The 17,180-nt window shown below is 36.2% G+C and overlaps 1 protein-coding gene across 2 annotated transcripts in view; it reads left to right on the forward strand.

Annotated features, from left to right (window-relative positions):
- The window catches only part of zfpm2a (zinc finger protein, FOG family member 2a), a 179,166-nt gene that overhangs the window by 41,051 nt on the left and 120,935 nt on the right, over positions 1-17,180 (forward strand). The window contains exon 3 of one of the 2 annotated variants that reach the window (XM_088600918.1): positions 11,908-12,066. The exons of the other annotated variant lie outside the window; for it this stretch is intronic. Within the exon in view, the coding sequence (XP_088457044.1) occupies positions 11,908-12,066 (159 nt within the window). The remainder of the gene's footprint in view (positions 1-11,907; positions 12,067-17,180) is intronic. 2 annotated transcript variants of the gene reach the window in all.

The following is a 17,180-nucleotide window of genomic DNA, read 5'->3' on the forward strand; positions in this document are numbered from 1 at the left end:
GGAGACCACTGACTTAGATCATTCTTTAATTTAAGAAAGCACTCTGACAGAATTCTAATCTTTCAGCACGATTACAATAAGCTACAAATGGGCAGATCAAGAATTTACAAAAAAGTCTGTCTCTGTTTTAAAGGACAGTGCTTTGAATGTCATTTGACAATTTCCTTTTAATTAGAACTAATTTACAGAAAGATGCCCACCAGCTAATCTTTACAGGATAATTAACTTCTATTTTCTTTACTTTTAATTAAAAAGTGGAAAAGATTTAGCTGATCCATAAAGAATTGTTCTTTTGAAATGTTCATCAGACTTCACACTTCTTTTTGGCATTTGTAATATTTAGATTTTATCTTGCACTCAGTCTCCTCTGAGTTATAGCTCTGAATTTTTTATCCAGGGTATTAAGAAGTGGAACCAGCAACAGTAGAAATAGGAACTAGAGGCAAATTAGAATTGAATTAATGATGAAATTCTTGCAAAGGAAACCCCCCCATCCTTTAACATTATAATGAAACTGACATCTTCAGATATATCCATTTCATACATCCATCCTTCAGGATATAAAATATGTTATATAGTACACTACAGGAATAGTTGCAAGCTTTTTCTGATACAGGTGACCAGCTCAGAGCTCTGCTAAAACGTTGGAACCAAAATACATTTAAAATTGAAGAAGGTTCATCACTGACCTAATCAAATAATAAAAATGAAGAGCTATGCCATACAGACACATTTAATTGTAAATCTTGCTGAATTAATGCATGGTTTTGAGCTCAGGACGAATAAAGTAATTGACATAATGTAAACAAGAATATCTCAAAAAGGACATGATACCTGCTCTGGGTAATATGTTTGAAATGCATTCCTTAAATGACAGGTAGAATTCTCAGAATAATTTAATGGAAACATCCACCATTTATGGAAGGGCAAGCTATATGCATATTATTAGAAGGATATTAATGTAGCATAAATTTGATTCAAAATTCAAAACATTAGGCCTGCATCAACAGTTGCCTATGTGGATACAGTTCATTTACAATATAAAGTTAGTGGATATGAGGCAGTTAGGTCCAAAGTTGATATCAGTGGTATAGTATGAGAACTGAGGTAATCTATGAACTGTAAATTTTCCACCTTTATTCATTTTAGTGTTGCAACATATGCCAAATGTTTGGTTATAGCTGTAGGATGACAGAGGCAAAACCTACATTTGCATGTTAATTGACGACTGGCAGTTTCTCTTTAAAATATGTAATATATGTACACAATTTAAATGAAGTTTGCTAGGGAGTTATTTCTGAATACAGGACATCTTATTCCTTTTGCTTGTTATTTGTTATTTCGCTTTGTGGTTTTAATACGACATGACCAGTGACATAGATCTTTCTATCATTTAAGAAAAGACTACCAGAATTCTATTTGAACGTGATTATAGTCAACTATAAAAGGAAAGCTCAAGGAGGAACAAAGTGTATCTCTGTTTTAGGGAGCAGTTCTTTGAATGTCATTTGACGATTTCCTTTTAATTAAAACTAATTTGCTGAAAGGCTCTTTTTACAACTGTACTCGGTATGTATGAAGTGATTGTCAATGGGAATAATATATAGATGTAACAACAAGCACAAGTTGCCCAGTCTATTACCATAACGGGTGTATGTAGGATCGATGGAATGTTTTTTGTTTAATTTATTTTTATTATTATTAAGAGTTTCTTTGAGCACAATTAGCATTGGTCCAGACAGCTTTGAGAGCCCTGTGACTCTTGCTAAGTGTGCTCTTTCCAGTTCAGTGTTTTTGTGTGCCGTGTGTAAAGTCAAGTAAACCCAGTTAAACAGAGACGCTGGCATCTGTGAGGGCCCGGAGGCACACTCAGAGGTGCCTCCAGCATTTTAATAGCATGGTCAAATGCCAGAATGCTTTTATGCTTTTCCGATTCAAATTAATTATATAATAAGTAAGTAGGACTTTTTCCCCTTTGCTGTCCTCAACATAAAAATAATAAATGGAGATTTTCCTTCAGACAGTTTTGTAGGAAATGTTTCAAAAGTTTCAGTGTGGATAAAAGACCAATGACCAGTGTTTATCACTGTTGTGTAAAGATTCAGGATACAGTTTGATGTCTGACAGCATGTTATGATAAACATTATTGCTGGCAACGCTGTTTGTTTAATTGTACAGTATATACATTTTGAAAAATATTCATATCTTTCAGAAGTGTGGTATTTTTATTTTTATTCATATAATATATACAGTAAATTTATATAATTTTAATTTATAGTTTATATAGTTTTAATTTATATAATATGTTTTCAATCCTGGGATTTAATTCACCCTGAGAATTCTCAAAAAATGGATAGGGTTGTGGTAACAGTGGCATGGCCCATCTGTCACAGGTGAAATCAAACTAATTTTTGAGGTGTGTTGAATCGGTTCTGTTTCTGTACTCATTTCTAACATCAATTTAGACAAAAGTCTAATGGATTATTGCACTGAATTTGAAACTGTTTTCCGACTGTTGATTTTAAGTCCTGAATTTAGGAACGCAGCCATTTCTAATCGCCAGAATTACATTGCTTAGCAACTGGAAAATGAAGTTAAACAACAGCGCTCCGTATAGTTGGTCACACCAATAGCAGTGGAAAGAGTAAGATCTGAAATGATGTTAATCCAGCCCCTTCCCCTTATTCATAAAATTATTGAAATTTTCTTTGCATTTTTTGGATTGGTTCAAAATAAATGCTCGACTTCAAAATGACTTTTGCTTCAATCAGAGCCCAAAACACTGTTACTGCTGTTCTCCACAAAGAAAGATATTTCAAAGAAATAATTATGTTAAGGGCTCCTGTAACATGTCAAACCATAAGAAATTGTTCATTAATGCCTTTTTTTATTATGATCAAGGATTAAATTATAGACCTTAAACCATGTAATATATACAGTACAGTACTCATAAGCTGCCAGAGCCTCCAACATCCCATAGGTCATTAGTACCAGAGTGTATTAGAGAACATACGGCTCTTCCCCAGTTCTCCAGCTGCCTTAGAAAAGACAAGCACGTTTAAGATCCATATCCTTAAAGATGCATTTGCTCATTTTTAAATAGGGTGTCCCTAAAATATAGAGTTAGTCACTGATTTGGGATTGGAAAAAAAAGTAGTACTGTACTAGTGCATTTGCAAAACTCAAACCATCTTTCCAATCGTCAGTATCTTGTTCAAGACCCCCAGTGTCTGAATGGGGGGTGAACATGCAGTTGTTCAGTGCGACCTGTCAAAATAGTTTTCAGGATCTTCGGTGTGTGCATAGACAACTTTAAATGTCGATGTATTAGAGAATGAAGATGCTAAAACATGCTAGCCACCTGCCATGATGAGCATAGCAAGGATGCTGTCACCAGCCTGGAGTGGAGTGGTCCTACAGGGTATAGTCTGCATTATGTATTCACATTTAGTCTCAGGTGCAACGTTTTATCCTGAGGCCAGCTTGGTCACATTTTCAGTGGGCGGCTAGATTAAAAACTGTATAGGTGGGAGCAAAATGATTTCCATGCTCATAGAGATCTGCTGCTTTGTTCTGTCAGATTCAATTACCTCACTTCTAATTAGGAGCTATAGAGAAGGCTAGGTTTGTGATCCGGACATCACACTGTGTCGCCTGCTGATAATTCATGGTGTCGCTATCAGAGCTGAACCACAAGCTCCCTCGATCTCAGCCAGTTAAAAGCAAGCCATGAAATCAGCAGAAGCTAGAGTCATTCTTGCTTGTTTGTTTTTGTGCACCTTTTTGCACCCTATATATTTAGTCAGAGAGTTTCAATGCTGTCATTAAAGTAGGATTGCACTCAAGATTGTGTTAATTAAACATTTCTGGGACAGTTTGCTTTGCAGCAACAGTTTTGTCAATTCTATATTTGATTCAAATACGCAGTGGGAATAAAATTGTGTTCCCTATGCATTCATTTTCTTAATGGGTTACATTATTTTAACTTACTTTCACAAATGAGAAAAGAGTTGATGTTTTTGGTAATATTTCACCACGATTGAGAACCAGTGTAAATGACACATTGGTTCTGCTCTTATGACAGTCTTGTCTTGTCTCTTGCACATGTATGATCAAATTAGTCAAAAAAATTATTTGTATTTTTGGCATGGTTCTTTTAATAGAACAGATTATATTTTAACTGTTCGCTCTATTTGACAGCACAAGTTGATACATATACCACTGTGACATACAGTATACTATGCATCAAGCTTAACTAATTACAAAAAGCCATGACAGTCATGTCACAGCCATTATTATGATTTAATACAGAATTTAAATGTATAGAATTAATAGTCCAAGCAAAACAAAAATAGAACAAACACATTTTGTAACATGTTACTAACATATGTACTGTATACACTATATCATTCAACTCTTAGTTCATGCTTCTTTGTCTTATCCACATGCTTCCTGTACTCATTCACCGTTTTTGGACATCACAGGAATTCTCACACAATCTCAGAGAAATGGAAGCACACTGGTATAAGTTCAGTAGCAGACAGGACTGCAATGGTCATTAACAACAGTAGTATGCTTATGACATACTGAATTGTTGAACAGTGCCTACAGCCAGAGACAGACTACTTGGTTGAGTCCATTTCTGTCACCTCGGGGTATGTTAGATTTTTTCCCCCACATCTGCTATAATACACAAAGGAAATGCTAAATTAATCAATTATATACTGAGCATCAAAATAAACCACTTATAACTGCAACCTTTTATTGACAGATATGACAAAAATTGGTGCTGATTAATATTTGTAATCAACAGAATTAATCAATAGGGGATCTACTGTGAGAATCACAGGTTAATAGTGTATATGACACCAATAAAAACAATGCAACCTGTATGTCGCACTCGCCGCATGCTTTGTACCAGGTTACAGATGCTATGTTGTGGGATTTTGTCTGAATTCCCCCTGTAGAGCCTGAACAAACATGTGCCAGATGCTACATGTCATCCCTGCCCACCCCACAGATCTTCAGTGGGTCTCAGGTCTGGTGAGTTGGGAATCCACTGTGTACAGTAGGTGTCCCCGGAAACCCATTGTTACAAGGGCCGTTTGAGGATGTGAGTCCCACTGGAATGTTCTCATGTCAGGAGGAGTCTGTAGGAAGGGCAACGAGTGAGGTCCCGGCACCTGATCAATGTTGCACCTTGCCATCAGGCTGCCCTTAAAGTTGCTCCTGTAGCAACTAGACACTCCTACCCAAATCATCACCCTTGAACTTCCCTATACATCTAGGCAAGATGTCGGCTCTTGGTCAGTCTATCATTGAGGAATGTGTGTGGCTATATGGTGTGGCCAGGTTAGAAACTGCTGGCCATGAACAGCCCAAAGAAACAATGTGTTGACTTACAGTAATCCGGCCTCCCTCCAACAAAGGCATTGTTTTCTTCCTAACAGGGATATGTTGGGTTTTGTTGTTTTTCTTTTTCTGATTTTCATTAGGATTTATGTTCAGCAGCTTCAATGACCTCATCAACTCTGCCCAATCTACTCTCTAACTACAGATGTGTTCTAGTGGTTCTGCAGCAGTCAGAGTCACTCAAGTTTATTACTGTCACAAATGATCAATGAATCAAAATAATGCCATGTACTGTATAAGTAGAGTAATATATTTCTTTTGATATTCCGTATGTTCTGTATATTTACCAATGCTAGCAATAGTAAATAAAGCTGTTTTCTTGCCATTTTGTTATGATGAATGCCAAAATGAATGATCTCAGTGTGCATGAACATGTCAGTGTACTATGCACTAAAAGTACTGTTATATTCTTTGGCTGCTGTCCATGACAATGCACAGCCACGTTGCCTGAATTTGTGTGATGGACTGACCACACCATTCACCTGGCATGAACTCAATAGAGCACCTCTGGGATCGTGTGTGATTGTCAGGATCCATGATCATGTACAGTACACCTTCTGAGCTGTGTGCAGCACTCCCTGCTCAGTGGTACAGGATCTAATTTCCCAGAGAGAAATAAACGCTCTTGTGATATTGATGCCATGTCAGTTGTGAGCGCTGCTATCAGCAAGTGTAGAACACATGAGCTGCACCCTTGGTATTTAACCTGTTTCAAATTGATAATTGGTTTGATTATTCATGTATAATAAGTGCTTCAGCACTTACTGTATTTCTGCCTAAAAACATAAATCAATCTATATTGTGTTATATATTATCTATATGTTAGAAGAGAAAGCATCATTCCTTACTCATATACAAATGCAGCATACCTCCTTGGTGGTGAACCCATACCCTTCCAATTTCAAGTCCAGAACTCTGAGCACCTCTCCACCCTATGCTTGTTAATGACATTGTATATACTGTATAGTTTAAGGTGTAGCAAATAAATGAGCATATATTGGGGATGCAATCACTAACAATTAGCAAATGTTTTAACTACAAAGTAAAAACATATGTTCTCCTGATTGAACTTTCAACAGGTATTTAGAAGATAATCATGATGACATACTGTATAGATACAAATACCTTTGCATTTTGTGCTCTGCAAATCTCATGGTTTCGCTAAAGTAGTTCACATTTTCTTCTTTTGACCTATGTATGATATTTGCTCTCAGAAAACCCAAAGATGAGCACGAGCATGGGCATAAATAAATTCTGGCAAGTTCAGTGTGTATTAGCTGCTGTTTTTGGATACTTATCACATATGCTAAGTCCTCTGGCCAGTTTGTCACACCCTTATAAAAATGCACCAACATCATGGGTCATAGTGAATGTGACAAGGTTTTAAACAGTACACAACTAGAAAGGACACCACTATCAGAAAATGAGTTAGGAGTGCTGTGCTAGTCATTTAGTAAGTCATTATTCTTATCATTGCTGTCTCTGAAATTATTTCAGGTCTCTCCATGCAAAGAATACTGTGTAATCAACTAAATGTATGGAAAGCTAGCAAACTTTAAAAATGCACAGTGTTGAAATCTACACTGGTTTCAACAAGTAACCATAAAAATGATTTGAATTTGAAGTTTTGTCAAACACTTATCTTTTTGTAAAAAAGGTTTTTACTTTAAGTATTCCTGTTGTCAGTGACTGCAAGTAGTCCAGTCAACACAATGCATGGACCGTCTTACCATATAATGTCCAATAAAACACATTGGACAGATGGAAAAGACAGGTGTTGTTTTCTAAATGCGATATAGTCCACAGAATCCATATACTGTACAGAGCAATATCATACTGTACACTTTATATTTCAGTTTTTGTACAAATGTATTACAATTCATAATATCTTCAGTCACTCTGAAGATTTTCTTTTAACTCCTGCATTTTAGCCTAGCAACTTGCTGTGATGTGTATCATAATTTTAGGCGACAGTAATCATATTGAGTGATTTCAGGTTTTGTAGCATTGTAAATTAAAGCAATTCTATGCCTTTACAGTGTCTATTAGAGACCAGCATACTTATTCTTTTTATACATGGTTCTTCTCTTGAAGATGTAGCTTCTTAAAAAGGAATAATTTATTAGGCTAATGAAAAGACCAAGCAGTTTGTGGAGTTCAAGCAGTTTATGAGCTTCTGAATCAGAATAAAGGAAAACAGCAACACACACCAAGAGTTTTTGAACTTAAATCATTCCTTTATCAAACTAAGGGTCTGGTTGTGTTACGATAGAATATGCTCACTGAAATATGCTGAAAAGGGATGTTTCTGTGTGTTTTGTCTGTGTTCAGATTGATTGAGAGTGTGCAATATAGCTCATGTTTAATGGAATAAAAAGAGGAATACATGCATCAAAACATCACAAGGAAACAAAACACTTGTGCTTTTGAGTCCTTAAGTAAGTCTGATCACCAAAGACAGAAAAATATATTTTTTTTAATTTCTACTATAAGTTTAAAAACAAATTTAAACCAGTCTTAAATTTGGACCTGCAGTAGTTCTTTAACATGCAAATTTTTAAGAGAGGATTGGAATTATTCTAGATTCTTTTTGTGGTGGTGGGGGGTGGAAATATATTTTAACATAATTTAAATGCAGGATGAAATATTTTCAGAACTAATACAATTCAGGTACCATAATTCCATCAGAGTCCTTGATTGAAGCAAAATAGTAATATGCAAATACCTAAAAAGAAGTACAGCTACAAGCAAAAAACTGAAATCATTTAGATATAGGGAAATAATATTGCACACAGAGAAAAAAAATTAATCAAACGGAAAAATTTCTGCTTTAAGATTGTGCTGGTGTGTTACCTGCAGGCATGAAATGTAAATGAAAAATCAACATTGTACCCTCTGATAAGGCTACCAAATTAATAAAAGTATTTTCTTTCTACCTCCCATGCTGTTGCTTATGTGAAAAGTGATGAGGTACAGCGAAAGGAACTTTGGTCTTCTGGATCATCTTTTTCTCTATCTAAATTTCCTGTGGTAAAACAACTATAGACTGTGGCTGTACTGTTTTCCTTCTGTTAATCTTCTTGTTGCCTTGGAAGAGTTTGCCTGAAGCATGTCCAGGAGAAAACCAATTCTGTATTTTTAAAGGGAGTTTTAGTGGAGAGCAGACATCATTATCCCACCTTGGTTATTTATTTTTGGAAAATAAATGTCAACAAACTAAACTTCGAAGCACCTAGTATTAATAGACTTATGTTCAATTTTTTATGTTGTAAACATACAGTATTTTTCTCCCTTGAAAAGGAGGACACCCATTCTCAAAGCATGATATAAATGTTATCAAGCTTTTAAGGTTTTCTGATTTTATAATGTCTTCTCGTACAGTATCTCTATATATTCCATAAAGACCAGTAAATGATGTGTTGAATATTCAGTATATACACATGTATGTATTATATAGTGAAAATATTTGTTACCTTCAATTAATTTGGGTTGTTAATGTGAAAATGTTTTTCGAGATACAGTACATATTATAAAACAAAAAACCCCAATATAGTGTATATAGAATATATAGAGACAAAATAAGGACTGCTCTAATTAAAGTCCATTTTTTTTCAACTGTACAATATCGTATTATATACTGATAAGGGCAGTGAAAGTAACATTTTAAAAATAACATGATCTTGATTAGGGAATCCTGTTGAAAGTTGTGTTACTGGCTGTGTGACACATTTATGTTTTATGAGTTATTTCAGCTTATTGTTTTGTGCCTAAAACAGTTCTAGTAATCCTTGCTAAATCTGCATATTCTTTCCAAAAATGTGATCCCAGTGACAGACTGTGAGGAAAGTAATTGAAGAGTGTTTCATTGCTTTGCTTTTTAACTGAACTAATAATAATAATAATAATAATCATCATCATCATCATCGTCATCATCATCATCATCATCACCATCGTCTTTTTAAAAAATAAGCACGGTCGATGATATCTTTTCATTAGCGTGTGACATTGGAGGGCATAACCAGCAGACAAATGCCATTGAAGATGACATCCCAAATGTAAAATTGTCATTAACTTGTAAGTGGTTTAAGAATGGGATGGCACAGTAGCACAGTAGTAAGCATTGCTGCCTCACAGAACTGGGGCACTAGCTGTGTGGAGATTATATGTTCTCCCTGTGTTCACGTGGGTTTCCTCTGGATTTCCCCCACGGTCCAAAGAATACTGGTAAGTAAATTGGCTTCTGTAAAATTGGCCCTGGTGTGAGTGTGTGTGTTTATGTCTATATGTGCCCTGTGATGGACTGGCATCCTGCTCTGGGTCTATCCTGCCTTTCTCCTGCTGCCTGCTGGGTTAGGCTCCAGCTCCCCTCTGACCCTGTACTGGATAAAACGGTTTTAGAAAATGGATGGATGGTTTAAGGATTTCACTTTCTTTTTTTTCTGCAAAAACAGAGACCTTTCTGAGTCGTTTTTTTTTTAACTACACTGAGAGAACACTGAAAGCAATAAACCGTGAGGAAGGTTTCCGAATTCAGTTCTGGAGAGAATAGGTGGGCTGGGGTTATACCTGTTAAAAGCAAAATACATACGGTAACAGTTAAAACCTCAACAGAAGGTTTGTAAGAATAACAATAATGCAATGTACAACATACTGTACAAAAACACATTCCTTTTAATCTGGAAAATTTGGGTTTAATCTTGGGTTCTTAAGAAATTTGAATCACATTAGTTTTTAGACCTTTAAGAGCGGTTTAGAGCTCCTTAAATATGTCATGTTTCTTTAAAGAATGAAATAAAATCAACTGAAAATCTACATTTATTTTTCACACAGTCCTGGAAGACAGATTTGTAGTGTAAAGTGTGCTAGGAAGAAAAACAGGAAGCCAAGGTCATGTTTGTAGTCTGTGCCTGTGAGTGAGTCGTGACTAAGCCCATTAGCTGTGGGAATAGCTGAACAGTGTGTGGACTTGAACTGGTACTGTCAACAAACCTTCAACTTGGGCTTCTTTATGGCCCCGGACCTTAGCAGCAAAGATCTCTCAGACAGAAGCAGATTTAAACCGTGTGGTTGTTAAACCACAGGTTGTGCCGAATCTGCAAACCTTTTAGCTAAAAATAGAAACAGTTCTGCCAGAGTTCTGAGTGGTAATGTGTTTTAATAATTCTTTGATAAAAACAATTCACTTTCACATCGATCTAAACACCATATCTTTGTTTGCTGTATATGATACAATATTTGCCAACAGTTGCAGTGCATTATTAATGAGAATGCCCGTGTGTGCCGAATAACTCTGCCTGTCATTACTCACAGGAAATATAGACACAAACCTATGCTGAGCGATGATGGATGAAAAATCAAAAGACTCTTTTGCATTTGTATTAAAGTAAGGCACTCAGGTTCACCCAGTTTTGCCTGCTGCCTCGGAGCTGAATTGCACCCAAATCATTTCCAAACACAAAAAGATTAAATGTGTTGTATTCCTTAATTATTTAGGTGAATTGATCGTTTTCAAGTACTTCTCATGAAATGCAAGAAAACTAGTAATCTAGTGGTGTAATTAGTATGTGAATAAATAAAGGATTTTACGTATGAAGTCTACAGTATATGGGTATACTGTACAAAGGCAACGTTAAGGATTTGAGAGAGAGTTTCTTTGTAATTCTAGATATTTGTTGTCACTTCCAGTATTTTGATTTAATTGGTTAGAGTCAGATGTGTCATTCTCATACCCTTCTGACAGAAAGGGATGTTTCAGAAAGGAATTAGGCTGGGTTGTGACATATGTTCCTCCTTGGACTGTAGTTTTGCCTGGATTAAATCTTAAACTTCAGTCATCCTGCTAATTGCAAATTACAAAGTTTATATCTTAAGTATTAATTTGAAAGTAAGTTACAGTAAAAATAAAAAAGTTCCAAAAACAAACTATTGTAATGTAGTCATTCATAGCAAAGCAAATTTGTCTCATTCTTTTACAAGGACTCTTTTCAGAAACGAGCTTCTGATGTTAAACATCAGGCTTAAGGGAATGCCCTACACAGACAGACGAACAGCACTAAACCTTTGTTGTCTTGATGGCTATCAGGGAACCCGATGCAAGTGTATAGAATCCTGAAAGGCATTGAGTGTCAATCCAGAGGATTTCTTCAGAATGGTCAGTGGAACACAAACCATAGGGCACAAGTGGAAACTACATGGAAGTGCTTTAAAGCCGAGAGCAGGAAGCAATGCTTTCTCCAAAGGATTGTGGGGCTTTTTTAACATGCTGCCCAGTCATGTTGTCAAGGCCAATACTCTGGCTTCATTCCAGAAAGAGCTAGAGGAGTTCAATTGGCTATTACCTACCCAATGGGCTAAGTGGGCCGGGTGGCCTGCTCTCTTTCACTGCCATGCTTATGTTCTTAGAAACCCATGATGTGAAAGCAGGTACAGTACATTGCTTCTCTTTCGTTAGAAAAGGGTTATAATCTTATTGAATTTCATGTGGTAATTTTACAGGACCATTAGAAGATGCCTTGCAAGATGAAGAGGAAGAGTGTCTCTCTGAGGAAAATGACATCATCACAAAAGAAGAATTCTCAGTGGAGGAAAATTTCTCCACGGACTTTGAACCGGAAAACTTGAGCTGTGAAGATATGGAATACTTTTGCAGTAAAGGTAGACACAGATCACGAAATGACGACACTTTGACATTTTTTAGTCTGTGCTTTTATTTCTGCATTAATATACATTTAAAAGTGAATGGACAGCATATTTTTTATTTTTTCAAGTTCGAGGGTTTAGTTCTGAAACACAAGGAAATTCTATTTTTTTCTATCTCTGGATGTGAGAACCCTTAAGCATTACATCACTTTGCAGGGCAAAGTAGGTGAAGACTGGAGCTGAATTATGAACAACTGGGAACAAATTAACTTTTGTTTCCTTTTATTAAACACAAGACCCAGAGTGAAATGTTGATAATGACAATATACTATAAATACTATATAATGGTAATGAATAGATTTGTTTCTCAATATATTTAATGTTGTAGTACAGTATATGAAAAGCATTTAAAGTGCATTTAAAAGGGTGGGAACACATAAAACACTAAAGTGAAAGCTTCTCTTTTGTGGAATCACTGTTCTTTTCTTTTTTCACTAAAGAATGGTATAAAACACACTGGCACGAAATCTTTGATAAATGAGCCCCCCTGAGACCTGTTGTCATACATGTCCTGATCTGATATGTGTAGGAAGCACAAGTGGGTGTTTGAGTTACATTAGTTTAACAAAAAAAAGGGATACTAGCCAATTTGGCTGTTTTAATTGTGTGGGAAAGCATCCAGTACCTCCCTGTTTGTCTCTGAAATGATTCTGTTTGATATTTGATTTTCACAATGCATTCAAGAGCGGCAGATTGATCTGGGAAAGATGGAACCTCAAACAGAGAAGTGCTTCCAAACGCCATGCTGGTGAATCGATTGAGCCCAAGCCTGAAGGAGGGACATGCTCACTCCTGAACATGTGACACCTCTTCCTGCAGCACCTGCTGTTCCTTGGAGGCCTACCATTAACAAAAAAAAGGAGCATGGCCAAATGTCCCTATCTTCTTCCCAAGAAAAAAAAATCCAATGTGATACTTTTTTTTTTGCTTCTCACACCTTACCGTCACCAGATGCTGCCTTGCTGCGTAGGTTATTTTCTAGCTTAAGCTGAGTCCTCTGCTCTGATACAGTACTGCGCAGGCTCTGTAGTGTGCCACTTTGTACAGTGTTTTAAGTAAAAACTGTAGGGCAGATTTTGTTTTGCTTATTAATCTGCATTGGCAGACTTGCGTTTTGGTGTAATGTTTTTCTTCTTAGAAAATAAATCTTCATGTTGTGTGGGTGGAAGAAAGGGAATGAAAGCAGGTAGTGGAGGGAAATTTAATTTGGACCTGGTGAGGAAGATAAAGACGCCGGGTTCAGAGGAAGCTGTTTCTGGATGTTTTACACATGGTAGATTTTCGTTCTTTATTGTAATCTTGTCAGTCTACGAAGCAGTGCAGAATTTGCTTACTATTTAGACGCTGTCCTTGGCATAAACGCAGGGAATAGTATTTCCAAGTGACCCTGTGACATCTTGTATGACAGTACTGTGGACTTTTTGGTTTTCCTAACTCACTTGGAGTCAGATTTTGAATTGGCAAGAACTCCTCCTGGTCACTTTTGCCATATAATGACCTTTCTAACTTAGTATATGCAGCGTTTAATCATTTATTACAGATTTATAGAAAGTAATTGATTGTTTTGTGTTTCCCTTTTGTGAATCTTATATCTGATAAGTGGTCACAAAGTGTAATGTGCCTTGTTTCCTTTTAAAAAATTAAATGTGAAATCCTCTTCAGAAAAATAAGCGTATTGATATTTAAAGTCTGCCTTACTTCAAATGTGAGGATCCTGGCTTTGGAGCCCCATCATTTGGACAGATCTTCCAAGCTCTGATTTTGACAGGGATAAAGGACTCATAATTGATTCTATTGGATGATTGTTCTAGTGGCTGATTATTCTGTAACACAGCTGAGAGGTTTTGTTGTCTGTTCAGCTTCTCCTTGAGAAGAAGGTACACATGGGTCCAAAATTCCTACAGTGTTGAAATGTTTTGGGAAGATCTACTTCTCTGTAACTTGCATACATTTAACATACGTAAGGCTGTATTCTTAAAGTGCAAGCTACTTCAGTCTGAGCCGCTACTGTGCATAGAATGTAGTATTATTTGTAGATATTTACAATATATTTATCTTGTAAGTATGCTTGTCTCACATTCAAATAATCTTTTGTGCATTCCGGCAATTAACACTTCTTCAGTACAAACTTAATCAAATAACATTTCTCATAGCATGTAGTATCACAACTACAATGAAAGGGTCTGTAGTAAAAAGGACTGTATATGAAAGAAATATAACTGCAGTCTATTGTTGTAAAGGTTTAATAGGTGTGAGTGTACATCTAAGTTTCTTTTACTACTTAACACGCAAGGCTACAAGCCAGCTTTTATATCAAAGTCCTATGTTTTCATGGTCACACTGATTTCCTTTTTCATGCTTTGAGATAAGTACCCTATGTTATATACTGAGTTCCCTCTTCATGTATTTTGCTACTGTTATCTGAACTAACTCTTCTTGACTCTAAAGCAATGCTTTGCACAGGTTTTTCCTAAAGACTTACAAATACTGTATGTGCAGCAGTCAGGTGTAATTGTAATGCTCTCGATTAATTCTTCAATAAGATATTCAGATTTAAAAAAAAAACTAATTTAGCTGAGTGTCTGAGTGGCTTAAATTTCTCTCACTTATGCATAAGCAGCATGAATTAAAGGAAACACAATCCTGAATGTATTAAACGGTTTATGTATGTTATTCCTTGACTATAGAAAAAAAAAAAGGACTCTTGATTAACTAAACCCTCTCAATTTTGATGGCACAGTGTAATTAGCGGAGTGTTGAGTTGAACGCTGGTTTTAAAGCAACCACTCATCCTGTAGCCTTTATCTTCTCAGGCTTCTTCAAGAATAGGTCTCTCGTGTAAGGTTTCTCCACTGAGCAGTCAAGTGACACTTCTGTCTCAGCTTAGCCTTGTATCTGTGTAGTCACTCACTGAAATGGTCTTGTCAGGAGGACCTAAAACCTCCATTAAAAGTTTCAGCCTATAATAGGTATTAAAAAGCTGTAGAAATACAAAGAAGAGCACCAATTTTCATTAACATATGAAGCACTTATTAACTTTGATCAGAGTGCGGTGAAGTAGCAAAGCGGCTTAAAGGCACAAAGGTCAAGGAGTTGAATGCTACCAAAGTCTAGCCCATTTGCCTTACCCTTGCATAAAATTGTACTTCAAATTACTATTTGGAATACCTTGAAGTCTGTGCGGGACCTAGAGTTTTTTTTTTTTCAGATTTTCCATCCTCTATCCCACTTTGAATCTCTTTTTTGCTAGCTACAAGTTCCCCCCCCCCCCTTCCTTTATCTGGATAAATTACACAGTACATCTTTCCTCAGACGTAGTCCCGTCCGACATCCCCTTGATTCTGGATCAGAAAAGCCTGTGTCAATGCTGGTGCAAATTAAGCCGCAGAATCTTTGGAGAGTATAGGGCCGACTGTGTTCTGCAAAATTAGACATACTGCTGAACGTACTGGATAGGCATTGTTCTGAAAAAGCAGAGAGACGTTCCAAAAGTCCTTAACGCCCCCACACTTATAGATGAATTCCATACCGTATGCTTCCTTATCTATTCTTAGTCATAGATGTAAAATCAAAATGTAAGAGAGGTACAAAGAATTTTTATTTTTATTTTTATTTTGGTTAATATTTTTGTTTTTGGTTATTGGTTTGGATTTTGGTTATAGTGTTCTCATTCGCCGGAGGTTTCTACTGCTTTTTTAATGAACCTTTGCATTTTTTTTTCTAATCTAATATAGGCAGTAATAACAAATCTGTAGCACGCTGTATTGTGCAAACTATGTTGTTTCCAATGAAATACAAGCTTTTAGGGAATACTGTTATTGTATCTTTTTTATAGTTGTGCAAAACCTCAATACAATATACGATATACTATATCTCAAGTACACACATCAGTGTACTTAAATTTAAATCCAGACTGTTAGTGTATGTAGAATATCATGAAGGCATTTTCAGTGAGGCTAACCCTCATTTTACATCAAATGTATTTTTTTTATGCAAAACAGGCTAGTGCCAATCTGGAATACATAAAATAAGATAGCATGCAGAGCTCTGGAATTTAGCTTTTCAGTAAGCCTCACATTTTGGTGTGGTTTGTGTGTGAGCGCTCAAAACATATGAAATGGGTTCGCACTGAACCTGAAACTATAAAACACTGGTGAGCGTGTGTGTATCCACCTGAGGGTATACACAATGTCCCTTTGAGGTACGGCCTTGGCTTCTCCTTGACGATTACAGAATATCTCCTCAAACACCTCCTCGGCATGGTCGATTTTCACATTTATTGAAGTTTTCCTCGTGAACCCTCTTTTACGGAGCTCATTTTTCACAAAACAGTTTATGGACATCCGACACCATATTTCATCATTTTGAAAGCGCTTCGCTATTTTATTTACGGTGCTCTGAGAAGGAGGAGGAAGCTGTAGTGAAATTTCACCTTGCTTCTTTGACTGTTCTGCATTTAACAATGAAGTGAAAATATCACCTGGAGGCAGCATTAGCAAATAAAGCCAATTAGAGAACGCATTTATCAAGTAAATCCATATGAAAAAGCAGTGGTTCTTAGATAATAGGAAGCTGATGAGTATCTACTTAATTTCCTTGTGTATACAGTCTGGATTTACGTACCAGAATTAGCACTGGTCTTGTGTCACTCAACTGAGTCCTAAATATATACTCAAAGATTTCTTTATAAAAAAAATACAGGTTTTATTTCTCATTTAGTTGTGTTTAAAGTGTATCACCACTCGAGAATAAAAATATATTTAGAATTAAATATTTATATAATATAATATTATATAAATGTGTCTATAAGCTTTGTATGTTCAAGCATGTACAGTAAGTTGGTGACAACAAGGAGAACATCACTTCTAACGTTCACTCCAAGGTGGAAAGACAGTTATTCTCTAACAGATAAGCGAAGCTGCCAAGGTCTCCTAATCTATAAGCTTTTCTTTCGTATAATCATGTTGCAGCATGACTTTTATTCTTTGCAGATGTTTCTGAAGAACCTGATTTGTACCAATCTACTTGATATTATCGTAGGTGAAACAGATCGTGATTACTGCTAACCA

This window comes from Lepisosteus platostomus, chromosome 12 (assembly GCF_059453375.1).
Source record: "Lepisosteus platostomus isolate fLepPlt1 chromosome 12, fLepPlt1.hap1, whole genome shotgun sequence".
NCBI classification, from domain to species: domain Eukaryota; kingdom Metazoa; phylum Chordata; class Actinopteri; order Semionotiformes; family Lepisosteidae; genus Lepisosteus; species Lepisosteus platostomus.